This window comes from Rhineura floridana, chromosome 6 (genome assembly GCF_030035675.1).
Source record: "Rhineura floridana isolate rRhiFlo1 chromosome 6, rRhiFlo1.hap2, whole genome shotgun sequence".
In the NCBI taxonomy this organism is placed as follows: Eukaryota; Metazoa; Chordata; class Lepidosauria; order Squamata; family Rhineuridae; genus Rhineura; species Rhineura floridana.
In genome coordinates, this window is record NC_084485.1 from 36,215,426 (window position 1) to 36,230,956 (window position 15,531).

General features: G+C 42.7%; 1 protein-coding gene across 3 annotated transcripts in view; it reads right to left on the reverse strand.

The window, feature by feature from the left end:
* RPN2 (ribophorin II) overlaps positions 1 to 15,531 on the reverse strand; it is a 42,581-nt gene that overhangs the window by 14,674 nt on the left and 12,376 nt on the right. For all 3 annotated transcript variants that reach the window (XM_061631468.1, XM_061631469.1, XM_061631470.1), the window contains exons 6-12: positions 13,978 to 14,112; positions 11,417 to 11,593; positions 9,572 to 9,690; positions 9,111 to 9,216; positions 5,058 to 5,149; positions 3,479 to 3,593; positions 1,145 to 1,339 (exon numbers count right to left, since the gene is read on the reverse strand). In XM_061631468.1, coding sequence (XP_061487452.1) covers positions 1,145 to 1,339; positions 3,479 to 3,593; positions 5,058 to 5,149; positions 9,111 to 9,216; positions 9,572 to 9,690; positions 11,417 to 11,593; positions 13,978 to 14,112 — 939 coding nt within the window. The remainder of the gene's footprint in view (positions 1 to 1,144; positions 1,340 to 3,478; positions 3,594 to 5,057; positions 5,150 to 9,110; positions 9,217 to 9,571; positions 9,691 to 11,416; positions 11,594 to 13,977; positions 14,113 to 15,531) is intronic.

Genomic DNA, 15,531 nt, shown 5'->3' on the forward strand with positions numbered 1-15,531 from the left:
CATAGCTCTTCCATAAATATCAAGGAATTATCAGTTCAGCAGACTCAACCAATCTGGTTACATTAATTTGTCAGTTAAAACCAAGGCATATTCATGGTGCTAAGAGGCAATACTTTCACATTATCAAGAAACCAATAATCTTAAATATGTGAAAAGGGAGTGGGAATTTAAAAAGATACAGACTTATGATGTTGGACTAGGACCTGGAAGACCAGGGTTCAAATCCCTGCTCAGCCATGAAGCTCACTGGGTGGGCCAGCCACCAGCTCTCAGCCTAAACGACCTCACAGGGCTGTTGTGAAGATAAAATGGGAAGGAAGAGAACCAGGTACACCACCTTGAGTTCCCTGGAGGTGGGATATAAATGTAATAAATAAATAAATAAAAATGAGTAAATATACCGACTAAACCAAAAGGAAGTGTGTCTGCAGAAAGCTGTAACGTTAGATTTCCAGCTTACATTGAGTTCAGCAACCTCTCTCAACTTACTAGGATTGCATTTGAGAGTGTTGGGCCCAGATTAGATGCAATTTCACAGTAATGATTTGCATCGGACGAACTCTCAAGCCTGAAAGAAGAAACCCTCCCATTCTTCCACAACTGGGAATGCCACATATTCACTATTTTCAAAGAGTCAGGACAGATGAGGTAAAATAGCTTAACATGAATGGAGTTACCTCTTAGCTTGGTTTTTATTATCCCCTTTGCATCTGAGCAAGTTAAAGCACAGGAAAAGGGTTTATTTATTTTGCATGTAAAAAAGAAGAAGTAAGAGCTCAAAGTTGGGAATAGGGCAGTATTACCTTCCAGTAACAACTGCAAACACAGAGCCATGGTTAACTCTGGGGGATTAAAGAGAGTGACATTATGGCAGAGAGACCTAATCCTATATCACTTTTTGGGATATCCTGTTCAGAGCTCTGATGTCATGCATTCCAAATAGGGAAAAGTCTACATCATTTCTGCTTGCCTGTCCTTTATGTGGAAAAAACATGGGGTAATCTCTTTTATTTGAGTCTGGGTCAAATTGGTTCCTTGAAGACGCAGACCTGATGTAGCACTCTAGCACCCAATCATTGAAGTTGTTTCTCTCTGTGTAACCCCAAAACTGAAGGCAAGGCCCTGTGCAGCTGGAGGAACATACCACATTCCAGAGGATTGGGTTTTCCAAAGTAGCATCCCCAATGATCAAGTAAAGAGCATATGTTCCAGAGGCTGAATCAAACTCTGTCTTTCTCTCTGAAGTGTCCAGTTCAAACTTGTAGATGTTTTTGCTGTCCGGTTCTGCAACAAACACCACCTCCTGCCCAGTCTTTTGATTGTGAAGTCGTACAAAGGTCTGAAGAAGAAGAGGAGATTTAAACTTATCTTAGTATCCATCATCACATCATAAGGCTTTTGGTGCCACCCTGATTTTAGCTGGTGCAAAGGAGACAATGTGGGAGATGATTTGCTACTCAAGAAGAAATGACAAGACATTTCTTTCAGAGTTTGGAATTAATTTTCCAAATGATTGCTCACCCTCAGTAACACTATAGAAGGTGAAAATCATGTAGGGCTGAGGTGGGAAAAGCTGAGAATGTAATTCTGTTTTACATTCTGCTCTTTGAATATCTTACTATAGCAGGCAGACTTTTATCACATGACACCCACTCTTCTGAAGAGGAAGTCATGACCACACTGTGGCTGGAAACTAAGATCTTGATCATAGGATATTTACCAGAAAATTTATGGTGGATAACCAGTTGTGACACGTTTTCTCCCATGTGAAATCACACAGAGTGATATTTTTGTTACACATTTTTAATGGATTTTACCTGAAAATATGCGTTTTTACACTTAAGCTGAGAATTGTATCTCAAGATTTGAGGAAGTGTGAAAAACTGGAAGATAACTGCACTTTGACCTGCGTGTTAGTCAGGGCTGTGGAGTCGGAGTCGTGGAGTTGGAAGCAATTTTGGGTGCAGTCAGAGTCGGTAGAAATGTACCGACTCCGACATCAAAATAAATTTTGATTGACAAATTTTTTAAAATATAAATTCAAAATGTCAAAGAAGCTTCCCATGAAGTCAGCTGTATTTGAGCATTTCACCATAACTCAAGATGGAAAACATTTTGTGTGTCAGTGTATGACACAGGACCCAGATGAAGACAAATGCTGTGATGCCAAGATCAGCGCATACTCAGGCAGCGATAAAAATGCTCCTATGAGAGTTTCCAATTTAAAAAGACATTTACAGCCCTTTCCAGGGCTGTGGAGTTGGAAGCAATTTTGGGTGGAGTCGGAGAGTAGAAAAATAGAGGAGTCGGAGTCAAAGGTTTGGTGTACCGACTCCACAGCCCTGGTGTTAGTCCACGAAGTACGAATCAGATAAGCTAACTTAAAAATACAGATCACACAAAATCTTTCAGCATTCCTAGGTATGGCCCCTCCCCATAAAAATCTCTGCCTGAAACTTTAGAAAACTGCTGCCTGAAAGAGATGATAGCACTGGATTAGCTGATGTGATATAAAGGCACCTTCATCTGTAAACATTATTGTTATTATTGTTATTATTATTATTATTTGATTTATATCCTGCCCTTCCTCCCAGCAGGAGCCCAGGGTGGCAAGCAAAAGCACCCAAAACTTTAAAACATCATAAAAACAAACCTCAAAACACACCCAAACAAAACATCTTTAAAAACATTTCTTAAAAAAAAGCTTTCAAAACATCTTCTAAGATTAAAAACATTTTAAAAAAGGTTTAAGGATATATTAAAAAGCAATTCCAACATAGACGCAGACTGGGATCGGTCTCAACTTAAAAGGCTTGTTGAAAGAGTAAGGTCTTCAATAGGTGCCGAAAAGATAGCAGAGATGGCGCCTGCCTAATATTTAAGGGGAGGGAATTCCACAGTGTAGGTGCTGCCACACTAAAGGTCCATTTCCTATGCTGTGCAGAACGGACCTCCTGATAAGATGGTATCTGCAGGAAGCCCTCACCTGCAGAGTGCAGTGATCAACTGGGTATATAAGGGATAAGATAGTCTTTCAGGTATCCTGGTTCCAAGCTGTATAGGGTTTTGTACACCAACATGTCCAGTAACTTTGTCAATTATATATGTTATGTTCAAATCTAGCACAGTAGTGAGGTGCCTCTGGCCCAAAGGGCTAATTAGGTCTGGCAGGCCTCCCCATTTGGATTGTTAGGTAGTTTTGGCCAAGCCCCACCCCCTGCCAAACTTGACCCATGGGGGGTGACGGAGGTAAGGATCTAGCACACTGGCTGGATCCAGTTCCCCACTCGTTCAGGTAGATCACAAAAACTTGCAATAAATTGCATCCTGTACCTCAAAACACTTTGTGGAATTTTTCTCTAAAAGTTTATGTCACCATCCAATTCAGAAAGAACCAATCTGATAGTTTTTAAAGCCTCAGAAGAAACCTCCTATGGGTAGCAGCCACACAACAAGAGAGCTGTAGGAGCCGACTAACCTGGTGAGGGATGAGTTCTGCTCCGGTGTTCACATCGATCAGCTGGAAGGACAAGGCAAAATTCTGATGGCTGTCAGCAGTGAAGGATCCTTTGGTTTTGGCTGGGTAAGTGATCCTGGAAAGAAAAGAAAAAAGAATAAGGAAATCAGGCTGGTCCCAGCATACTGATGGCTTAAGGAGCTATCCAAACCAAAGATCTGCTGGGATGAGGGGTTTGGTAGAGGCGGATCTCTGGTTGCAGCCTCTCCCATGTCAGCTCAGCGGGAGATACAGCAGTGTAGGTCCTCCATCCTGTCTGAGGCTCAGCCGGGGCCAGAGTATGCCCTGAAAAGGAGGCATTACATGAGGTGTGTTGGGATGGGGATGGGAATGGGTCGACTTACCTTTATTCCAAACTCCTTTCAGCTTGGTCACATGACCTAGCAACCCAGTGGAAGTTACAATGGCAAAAATGATGGTGTAAATCCAGCTCTTATCTTAAAGGCTTGCTTTCTCTCTGCCCAGCTCAGGGTGGTAGCCCCACTCTTGAAAGGAGTTTAGAATAGGGGTAAGTAACTCCTACTTGACAGGCCGGTGTCAATTGCACTGGCTTCCTATTGTTTGGACTGTTCTGTGAGTGAGCCTGACAGTCTCACACCTTCACAAAAAGGAGGAGGAGGAAGTTACAGGAAAGCTGTGTGTTTTGAGGTTGGTTATGCTGCTTTCCCCCGTTAATCCTCAGTGGCTGATCCTATAGTGGCTAGGATATTCAGGAGAAAGGATGGGGAGGCAGAAAAATGGGTGGAGTCTGCATGATTTGTGTTGGATCAGGACTTGAACGAGGGATGCTAGAAGGAAGCGTCCAACTGGCCTGCTAGATTTGGTTAAGGAGGGTCTGCAGTCTCAGATGACTCTCTGTGCATATGGCATCTGAGAGAGAGAGAGAGAGAGAGAGAGAGAGAGAGAGAGAGAGATGGGGCTGTATGCCATCCTCCCTTTCAGGCCATTCTGCACAAGGAAAAGGTCACCCACCACCCTTCTGTTACAGGCCCAAAGCTTCCACTCTGTGCACTTGGAAAGGGAAGCAAAGCAAGGATGTTGGGAGGCAGATGGGACACGCAGTCAGTGAGCAAGACAATGTCTCTCACCAGGCAAAGCAATGAAGTTGACAGTGGCAACCTGGCATCCCCCTTTTACAGGGCTAATTGCTCTAAAGGCTACAAACGTCTACCCAATTATATATAGGCATTTGGGACTACCATAAACACAGGCAACCTAAAAAAACAACAATACTTTGCCAAGACAGCCAGAGCATCGGCTTATATAGCCATTAAGGGGAGGAGCCATAGCTCACTGGTAGCACATCTGCTTTGCTTGCAGAAGGTCCCAGGTTCAACCCGGGCATCTCCAGGTAGGGCTGGGAAAGATTCCGTCTGAAACCCTGGAGAGTTGCTGCCAGTCAGAGTAGGCAATACTGAGCTAAATGGACCAATGGTCTAATTCAGAATAAGGCAGCTACTTATGGTCTTCTGTAAGAAAAACGAGCAAAGCGTGACGGTGCTGTGATTCTGCATTGCTGTTACGCCCAATGGTGTTTTACCTGGTAGTTTTTGGTGCAATACTCTGATCTTTATCCACAGTGAAGAGATCCACATTTGAAATGCCAACTTCTGTTGAGACCTTGACTTTCAGCTGCAAATTAGAAGTAAATGTGCACTGTTAGGCGCATATATGGCCAGGCACAGAGTGCTGACGTTATTACTTATTTTTCTCCCATCTTCCCTCCAAGGAGCTCAGGGTGGCATCCATGGTTCCCCCATTCCCATTATCTTTACAGCCACCGTGTGATCCAAGTTACAGACAGCAACAGGTCACCCAGCGAGCCAAGGTCATCTAGCAAGCATTTGAGTTCAGGCTTTCCACATTTTCCATCCAGCACTTGAACCACTACACCAAACTGGAACTCTGATGACAAAATTCCATTCCATTCTGATAAAGCTGCCCATAAAAAAGTACTTTTTATTAATTAGGACAAATACATTTTCATCTTTTTTTGTATGAAATCATAGAAATGTGTCTCTTTTCTTAAAAACAAGCAAGCAGAAGACACCTGAACACTAAACACAGAGGCAGGATCTAATCAGAGCATTATTCAAAAAAGCCTTAGCATGAATTTATCATAACTAATATTTTACATCCTATACTCCCTAAAAATTTCCTTTTATCCTCTGATTTTTGGAATTAGGGATTTTTTTCTCCTTTTGTTTAAGATCAGTAACAATCAACATAAAAATCCACATTTGAGACTTCATGATATAATCACACAGGCTCTCTGCACACAATAAAACATCCACTACTGGCCTCCCATTTTAAAAACATTCCCTCCGTTTTACTAATAATGAAGTTTATAGAAAACAAGATGACACATCTTTCTTCTTTCAAATGACTACAAAGGCAGTATATTTTATATCGTTTTGAATTTTAAAATTGTGTTTTAAATTGTTTTTAAAATATGTGTTTTAAATTGTATATTTGTTTTAATGTTTTTGATTGCTGTAAACCGCCCAGAGAGCTTCGGCTATGAGGCGGTATACAAGTGCACTAAATCAATCAATCAATCAATCAACAGGCAAAAGTCACACTCTGCTCTGAGGGCAACTCGCTATTTCAGACAGTGAAATGGGCTCCTTCTGGGAAGAAGCGGGGATATAAATTAAATAAATAAATAATGAAAGAGAAAGCTCAGCTGCACACATCACTGAACGCAGACATAGATGGTAAAAGCAGTCAGCAGGACAACAAAAATCTGTATTCTGGGTGGGATGCAACATAACATTCATGCAAAAAGCTGGAGAGTTTATGCTGTTGGGCAAGCAGTAGCACACAAGCTTAACTAGTACCGAATATAACAGCAGCAGCTGCGCTAAGGGGTGTGCAACATCCTTCACCAGTGCAGAACAAGCACTGGATCCAGCTGTCATCCAAACATGTTTTGTGAGTACCGCAGAATACCCATTTCAGAGAAGAAATGCTGAAAACCTGAAACAGTTATGCCCCCCACCAAACAATTAAAACAGAAAAAGGCAATAAACCCCTCCAAGCAAACAAATAAAAACAGACAATCCCCTTCCCACAAAACAAAAAAGCAATCCCTCAAAATTTAAATAAATAAAATTGGGAAAGGACAGGGAGCCTTGTCAAGCCACAAGGGGGTGTGTCCAAGGGTGCCATGATGCCTAGGGGTGCCATGTTGGAGACTCTAGCATTAGAAGAATAACAGCTGTTGAGAGAGCGGGTTGCCACAGTTGGGGATCGCGCTTTGATCCCAAGATCAACACAGCAAAGACAGAAAGGAAACCTTGTCTACTTCCAGCTGCAACCTGCTCTTGCTGAACTAACCAACTTCCTTTTTCTGGAAGGGTTTGTGTGCAGGTGCATGTAGCTTCCTCTCCTGTTATTACCTCTTTGGTCTGTACAGCGCCATCCACACTGTTGTACAAAGTAGTAAGATGATGACTATTCTGGATTAGAATTGTATAGCATGGTTGATAAAACATGGCTGCTTGGAAGTGTGCACGTGCGACACACACAACACACAAGCAAATGTCAGGAAAAGCGGTCTCTTTAGTTTAGATTATAATTGTCAAAAATTCTGGTGCACTAAGTAGAATTAACACTAATGACAGCCGCTAAAAAGCAGCTCTCCCAACAGCTTTCCCCAGGAACAATGTGGCCTATTATTAGGCCGTGTTCATACAAAGCCATCAGCATTAATGCATGGCCACTGGTGCTTGCTCCTGCTTCCAGAGTGTTTAAGCAGCACCATCAATCCCTTTCTGATGCTTGAAGGGAGAATATTACTTCAATTACCACATTGATTTTGATATGAATGGCAGAGGTCAGCACTTGTAAACAAGTGCCTTCTTCTAGATGCTCCACGCTGAGTGAGTAGCAAGACTTAAATGCTAATTATTCAATTAAATAGGCAATTGAGGGCAAAAAAACAAAAACATGTAGAGTAAGCAGCATTTGAAAAACACACACACACACAAACACCAGTTGCTTATAGACATTTGCCGTAATTGCTGTGACTTCGGGAATGGCTTTTTTTAAAAAAGGGAAACCAGGGAAAAAAAAGATATACATAATGCACCTCGGCTTCTTGATTTAACTTTAAATAAAAAGCCAAATCTTAACAAACAAAAAACACATCTTTTTGTTCAGTATCCAAATCATGAAACCTGAACAGGAAGAAAAAATTTCTAATGGTCCATTTTCTCTTTATTCTACAGCATGGATGGGGAACCTCTGGCCATCCAGATGTCGCTGAACTACAACTCCCATCAGCCTTAGCAAGCATGGCCAATGACCAGGGATCATGGGAGTTGTAGTTCAGCAACATCTGGAGGGCCAAAGGCTCCTCATACCTGTTCTACAGAGTATGGTGCAGACAGCTGGTTTGTATTCTGTACATTATCAGTAACTTTCTTCAACGCATCCTTAAGTGGGTATTTTCTAGCAACAATGCAATGTGACTATAATCTGGAATCCTACCCCATTTGTTTGTACAACAGCGCCTGTACAAACCACAGAGACTACAGCTGACTGTAAGCTCTCATGAGCAAGGACCAAATAAGGTCACGGTTTTAGAAACTGATCTTTTAGTGAGGGCAAAAAGGGAAGGCAATGAGAGGTTAACCATTAGCAAGCAGTATAAAATACAGCAAGCCTTTTCAGAAGAGGGAGGCCTTTTGAAAGATGTAAGATGCTGTTTGGCTTTAACCCTTGCCTGGAAAGTTGCTGGATAGTTTCTCTACTCTTTGTGCCTCCAGAATTGGCTCTATAGTTGCTGGACTCCAACTCCCATCAGCCCCAGACAGCACAGACAATGGTCATGGATGATGGGCGTTGTATCCCAGTGACATCTGAAAGGCCACAGGTTCCGTCATCCCTGCTCTGTAATTTCACATAAGAACATGTCGAGTCATGGCCAGGGGTACTGAAATATGATGGGTTGTACCCAACTAAATTAGGTTAATTTCAGTGGATCTACTCTGAACAGATTACAAAATGGAAATGGATTGCCTTCAAGTCAATCCCGATTTATGGCTGCCCTATGAATAGGGATTTCATGGTAAGCGGTATTCAGAGGGGGTTTACCATTGCCTCCCGCTGAGGCTAGTCCTCCCCAGTTGGCTAGGCCTGCTCAGCTTACCACAGCTGCACAAGCCAGCCCCTTCCTTGTCCGCATCTGCCAACTGGGGGGCAACTGGGCTCCTTGGGACTATGCAGCTTGCCCACGGTTGCACAGGTGGCAGGGCACGTAACCCCTGAGCCACTCACTGTGAGGGTGATCTTTAGCTGGTTACAACCTGATGCTAATTGGTTTCTGTCTCAAAATATATGTAGATCCGGCCCTTTCAAATATTTTCCAGGCTTTTAAACCCATGACAGAAATTGTTTAATTACCACTGTTTATTTCTTATCATTTCCACTGTTTAATATTTTATTTTGATAAGCTGCCCTGAAAAATGTTTTTATGTTGCAGGACAGGATATAAGTTGATAAAACAAATGCTTCCAGCTTGCATGAATCAACTTGGCTCCAATCAACAACTGCACAGACTCAAAATGCATTCAAAACATCTACCCACCTCAACTTTGTTTGCAATAAACCGACTGTCCCCATCAACGCTGATCGCAAAATCATAATAGCCGCTGGCAGGCTTGACATTCATGAAATTCAGCTCAAAGGTATCTCTGTTAATAGAAGTAAGTGGAAAAATTACAGGATAATATACACGTGTCCGAGAATTATTAAGACTTCAGAAGCAGAGATGGTAATTCTTGATACCATTTCAAACAGCTGGGAAACAGAAAGAAATAGCCAGATACTCTCAAGAGAAGAAAGCTGCATTGATTCAAATACCATTACGCGCAAAAGGTAGAGCCACCAACTAGTTAAACACAAGCATGCTTGGGGGTCGTGTGCATTTTCAATCTGCTCTCCTCCCTACAGATTCTTCTTAGGGTACCCCAAACACAAGATTCAGAATAGTACACCCCAAATAAAAATACCAAAGCCAAAAAAATCAAACAAAAATCTCTTCCTTACCCAGACAGGGAAAAGGCAGACAGCTGAAGAACAGCAGCTTTGGTAGCAGCTGATTTTGCATGATCCAAATTCACACTCGCCTGAGTCAGGGGCTGCGACATAACATTGGTCACTTGGAGCTAGAGAATGAGAAAGATTTGCAAAATGGGATTATTTTCCCCTGCCGCAGGACCTGAAGGCCAGATAGCAAACCCTAGAAGAGGCGGAGCTGGACAGAAAGATCCCACATTTGGAAACCTCTTCTCTAGGTCCCTGTGTGCATCCACCAAAGGCTGCCATCAACTTCCAGCTAGCTTCTTGCTGTAGTCCTACTCCTGCATTCAGAAGAACCTGAGAGAGTCGAGCGTGAACATCAACCTCACTCCCAACATCTCCGCATATGCCTACTTCACCTTCCTTCTAAAGGAAGCTAGTCAGTGCACTTGACTGAACACACAAGGCTCATCATGATGAAGAATCCTGATAATGCAGGTTTCCAGTGACAGCGATTAAACAAGGAATGAGAGATCCAAAAAGATTATCCAGTCGATAGTTCAAAAGTTTTCTGCTAGCTTTAGAGAACAACCAGTGTCTACACCAGGGCTGGAGAATCTCAGGACCTCTCAGCCCTCAGGGCTCTCTCTAGGACACATCACTCACTTTGCACCATCCTCACATGCTTTTGCCTGGCTGGAATGTGTCCCTTGCTTACCTGAATGAAAAAGGGTGTACGTGTACACAGAAATGCCTGACTTTCACATGGCTGGAATGTAGCCTACTGTACAATGTAAAAACCAGAACTGTTGCTCTGCCTACTTTTGCTTCTGGCCCCTCCCACCAGCGGCATGTGCCCCCCCCCACGTTGCCCATGAAGGAATGTGGCGCTTTGGTTGAAAAAGGTCCCCCATAACTGGTCTATGCAAAGAAGGAATTCCAAAGTGTTCCAGCTACAGGCTCTTGCTGACTGTACGGCGACAGGCCACTGATTTTCTCCTTGGGACTATGAACACCATTGACCAGAGATGACAATGCTGCTATTAGTTTGGCATGGTCAAGTAGTGGCTTGTAGGCCAGACACAGCTCGCAAGGCAGTTTTACCTCATCCCAAGTAGGCTTCCCAAATTTATTCAGGCTGTGGTAAAAAAACACTTGCATCCATAGTTTCATTCATAAGGAAAAAAGTGGTTTTAAAAGCTTTGAGAGACTCCACATGGGCCACATTAAGATGGCCTGCTAAACCATGGTTTAGCCTGCCATGGATGCACCTAATCTTGTCCCTAACTTATACACTCCCCCCCACACCCGGTCTCTTCCACCCTGCATTCAGAAGCTTCTACTTTCCCTTAACTGCATACTTCCCACTGTCACCTGACCCAGGAGCTGTAGTTAACACTAGCTATGGTTAGTCTCAACAAATCTGCTTCATAACCCATGCTTGTCTGAAATTAATCATAACTCTGTTGCACAAGATGACAGAAACTGCAGTTAAAGGAAAGCAAAAGCTTTTATACTCCTCCAGGCTGCACAGGATGAGCGGAGAATGGCTGAATGCATTCGCTGCAGTGTTGTACTTCTTATGTTTTGCTTGCATTGCCGAAGCCATGCCTTAGCACATGCGCTCCCAAACTGCAACACTTTTAAGGCTAGGGTATGCGGACTTTTTAGACAGCCTGGCCATCTATGAAGGGGCCAGCCAGCACTCTTGAACACACTCTGGAATACACAGCAAAATCCACCTTGAGTCCCTGGGAACGTAGACCGTCCCTGATTTATGAGCCAATTTCAGTGCTATCCCCCCTAGGCAGCTGTTGTAATTGTCAGCCTCAAGGGATTACAGGTCAAATTAACAGAACCATTCCGAGTCACCTTGAATATGGGCTGATGGTGAGAGACAGCTGCGGGCCCATCGGGGACTGCAATGACTGGCAAATGGAAACGATTCTGGGAAAGAGCAGCTGCAGCGCAAGCCACACTGAAAGCTTCAGAAAGAATCTCAAAGTTCTTCTTGCTGAAAATAGCATTCACCAGCTGGATGATCTGATCCTGAAAAACAAACACACATAAAACCCAATTCAGGCAAGTTAATTATTAGGACACAGATTCTATCAATGAAGCCAAACAGGCAGATGAGCCTACCTAACCGGAAGGAGAAAAGGGTGCACCACACAACAGAATGATGAAAAGCTGTAAAGTCATTGCCTGATATTACTTCTTTGGGGAAGCTGAATGCCTTGCAGGAGAAAGGCCCTAGGTACTTGCCAGGAAGCCAGTGGGTTAGGGGAGAGGAAGAGGGAGAGATAGTGTAATGTTCTCTTTTAATGAAGAGGAGGTCACAGGAATTAAAGAAGAAATAGTTTAACTAAAGAACTAGGTGCAACAGGTCTTCTCTCCTATAGCTACTTTCTCACTCTGGCTTCTAGCCTAACCCCCTTAAATTAGCTATGGGAGGTGCCCTTAAAGGTATAGTTGCATTTATCCTTACCGAAAGCAAGGAAGAGAAATGCCTCGGGGAAGAAGGATGGGATTAGTGGTTTGTGCACCCCACTTGCCCATGTTCCTTGGAACTCCTGGGATATATCTTCTTTGGCCCAGAGAAGTCACCACTGCCACCTGTTTCATACAAAATGCCACATCTCCAGACCCTACCAGGGGTTCAGATAATCCCCAAGGCTGGTTTGATGATCAGCAAAGCGCCACATACATAGATGGTGCAAAAGGCATTGCCTCATTCAGTTAAAAATAGGGTTTTTTAAAATATCTGTTATTATTTGAAACAAAACAAAATTTATATGCAAAAGCAACAAACACATAGTTAATGACAATATAATTTATAATCCATACTGAATAATTATCTTTAATTGGACCAATTCCTGAGGGTTTTTTTTTTAAAAAAAACCTATCCTTTGATGCCCAGCAGCCTGCAATTCATCATCTTTAATTTGCCTGAATGATGGTAACAATGGCATAAAAAATGTTTCCTTTGTTTTGCAGCAACAGGGTCACTGTGAGCTCCCCATTCATAACCTGGGGCTTTTCCAGCCCATTATCATTTCTACTACTAATTAGAGATGTTAGACATTAATTATATTTTCAGTGCAGAGAAGGAGTTTGATAATTAGGAACTTAACCTATGGGAGGGGGGGTTAAAAACACATCCTAGTAGATGGCATTTATAAAAGCTCTATAAATAACTTACAGTCTGTCTCAATTTAATGAGGTCAATAATTTTAGGCCCTGCTTAATCATAGGTTGTTGTTTTTTTAACCTGAAACACATTACAGCCCTTCTTTTTAAATGTGCTAAAGTCACTATTCCATCCTCTCACTACGGCATGCTCTATCATATGCAACTTAACAATTTGTAGTTTGTGCCATTAGAAAAACTCAAGCTTGTTCCTAAAGTCTAGAAAAAGGGGCTTATTTTAAGTTAGAAGTATTGATTTTCTGACTTTCCTTCTTCTCTTTGCCCTCAAATCACGAAGAACTATTTTCTGGCCCTGCCCTCACACACACTTTAAAGTTAGCTTCCCAGGCACTAGAATGTACAGGTGATCAGATTTCACATTTCCTCTGGAAAATTCTGCATCTCAGAGCATTTTTGGTCTGGTATCTTTTCCTCCTCTCCTTTGTGTAATGCAGGGGTGAGGAAGGACCCCAAATAGGGACCGATTGTTTCAGGCATTCCATATACATAACTGCCATTTTCTAAAGTTTTGGATCAAGGTGTGCACACATACACACAATGCGCACAGTCTACTTGCACCCCTGCATTGTGCAGGACTCCTGCACTGAGAATTCCAACAGGGTTCGATACAGCCCCATTTCCTCTCCTCCCACCCATACCCATGCACAGGCATGAGTATTTTGCATTGGGCAGTGAAAGAAAAAAGGTTGGCTGTGATTTTAGAAGGTACAAATCTCCATCCGGTAGATCATGATGCCTGCACGTGTCCATGAATGCTCATGGGATAGGGCATGGCAAAGGGCTCTATTGTCATATCAGAATCTTCTGCATGTGGGAGCTGCATCCTGGAGCAGGTGGATTGTGTCCATAAGGTGATTATTAACAAGGACACTTTAATCGCTCTTTATTAACAAAGACCCTTTAATCAGCAAAATTCATAGTGGACACTCTCCTGTTACCACAGACCAATACAGCTACTCTTCTGTTATAGGGCAATCTTGACTTTTATTTTTACTCAGCCAAGGAAAGCTGTTCTGTCTTACTAAGAGAGTGGTTAAAAAACAGCAGTTATTACTGTTATGGAATCCATTCTCCCCTTGTAATGGTCCAAATCCTTTGGGTTCAGGTTTGCAATTTATTCCTGAACCAACCAAGATAACAATGAATGTTTTCTTCTTCTTCATGCACATCTTATCCAAAACCACTACAGTACTGTAGAGAAAGACACAGTATCCAAAGGGTACCTCTTTCATTGCTGGCTCTGTCCCTACATGATCAGAGAGTTTGTATGTAGCAGCCACAAACAACGCAGTCGCTTCGAGTCCTTCTTCAAATTGTAGATACACCCCGCCAAGGTCATCCAGTCGGGCAACAAGATCCTAGAAGAAGATAATAAAGAACTTTGCAGCAGTCCAATGAGTAGCCAGGTCCATCTAACGGAATGGATTCATGAAGAATTTGAACTTGCAATCAGGAGTTGGAAGGGACCTCAAAGGTCACCTAGTGAAGTCTAATTTCCTACTGATGCAAGAAACCCATTGCTCAGCATAGTTGGTAGGTGGCCACCCAGTCTGTGCTTAAAAATGTCAAACGAGGTAGGTGCACCACCTTGCAAGGCAGCCTGTTCCATTGTTAAATATCTTGTACAAACTGGGAAGCCGTTCCTAATGTTTAGTCTAAATACTCACTGGTAATGGGAATCTACTGGTTTGATTGCTATCCTCTGCAGTGACAGAAAACACATTTGCTCTATCATGTATGTGACAGCCCTTCAGATCTTTGAAGATGGCTTTCACGTCACCTTTTAATTGCCTCTTCTCCAAAAGAAACATACCCAACTCCTTTCCATGTAGGGTTTGGTCTCCAGGCTCCTCACTGTGTTTGTCACCCTCCTCGGACACTTAATTAGGACAAGTTTTTTTTTTTAAAAAGTTCAGGTTTGGAAATGTTCTTGATTTGAACCACCCAAGATTGGTATTGTAGAAACAAAAGAGAAATGGAAGCTTTTATTAATGTTGTGATGGGGTCAAATAGTCAAATATGTTTTTTTGAGGTCATCCTCGTGAGTAGCAAGATATTTTTGGACTTTTTGCTACTTGCAAAATAGCCTTCTGCTTCTGAGTGTGCGTGCGTGTAGACAACTGTGGATTTAGGTATGAGGTCCCACCCACATTGTGTGCTAGAACTGCTTTATGTGGTAGAGCTATTGTCAAGGAACTCGGGTGGAGCTTTTGTCAGTGAATAGCTTCTGGCAGGTTGAATGGCGATAACGTTTGAGGCTTACAATACATAGACGAGTTCAAAAATTGCCTGAAATATGATATTCCCACATGGCCCAGGTCTCTGTGCACTCAGATAATCGAAACCAGAGTGGTGCAGTGCTGAGTGTTGGCCTTAGATCTGGAAGACCAGGGTTCAAATCCCTACGCAGTCACAAAGCTTACTGTGTGACTTGCAGTCAGTCATTAGTCCCTATACATTTAAAGCAGTACTATACCACTTTAAGGAATCCTGGCTTCCACCAAAGAAGCCTGGGAATGTTAGTTTTTTAAGGGTGCAAAGAGTTGTGAAGAGACTCTTATTCCCCTCACAGAGTTACAATTTCCAGGGTTTCCTGGGAAGCAGTATTGATTGTGAAACCACTGTGGGAATTGTAACTCTGTGAGGGGAATAGGTGTCTCATAGGAATTCACAGCACTGTAACAAACTACAATTCCCAGGATTCTTTGGGGGAAGCTATAGGAAATGGTATGATACAGTAACACCTCAGTTAACAAATCCTCCAGAAAGAAGCTCCT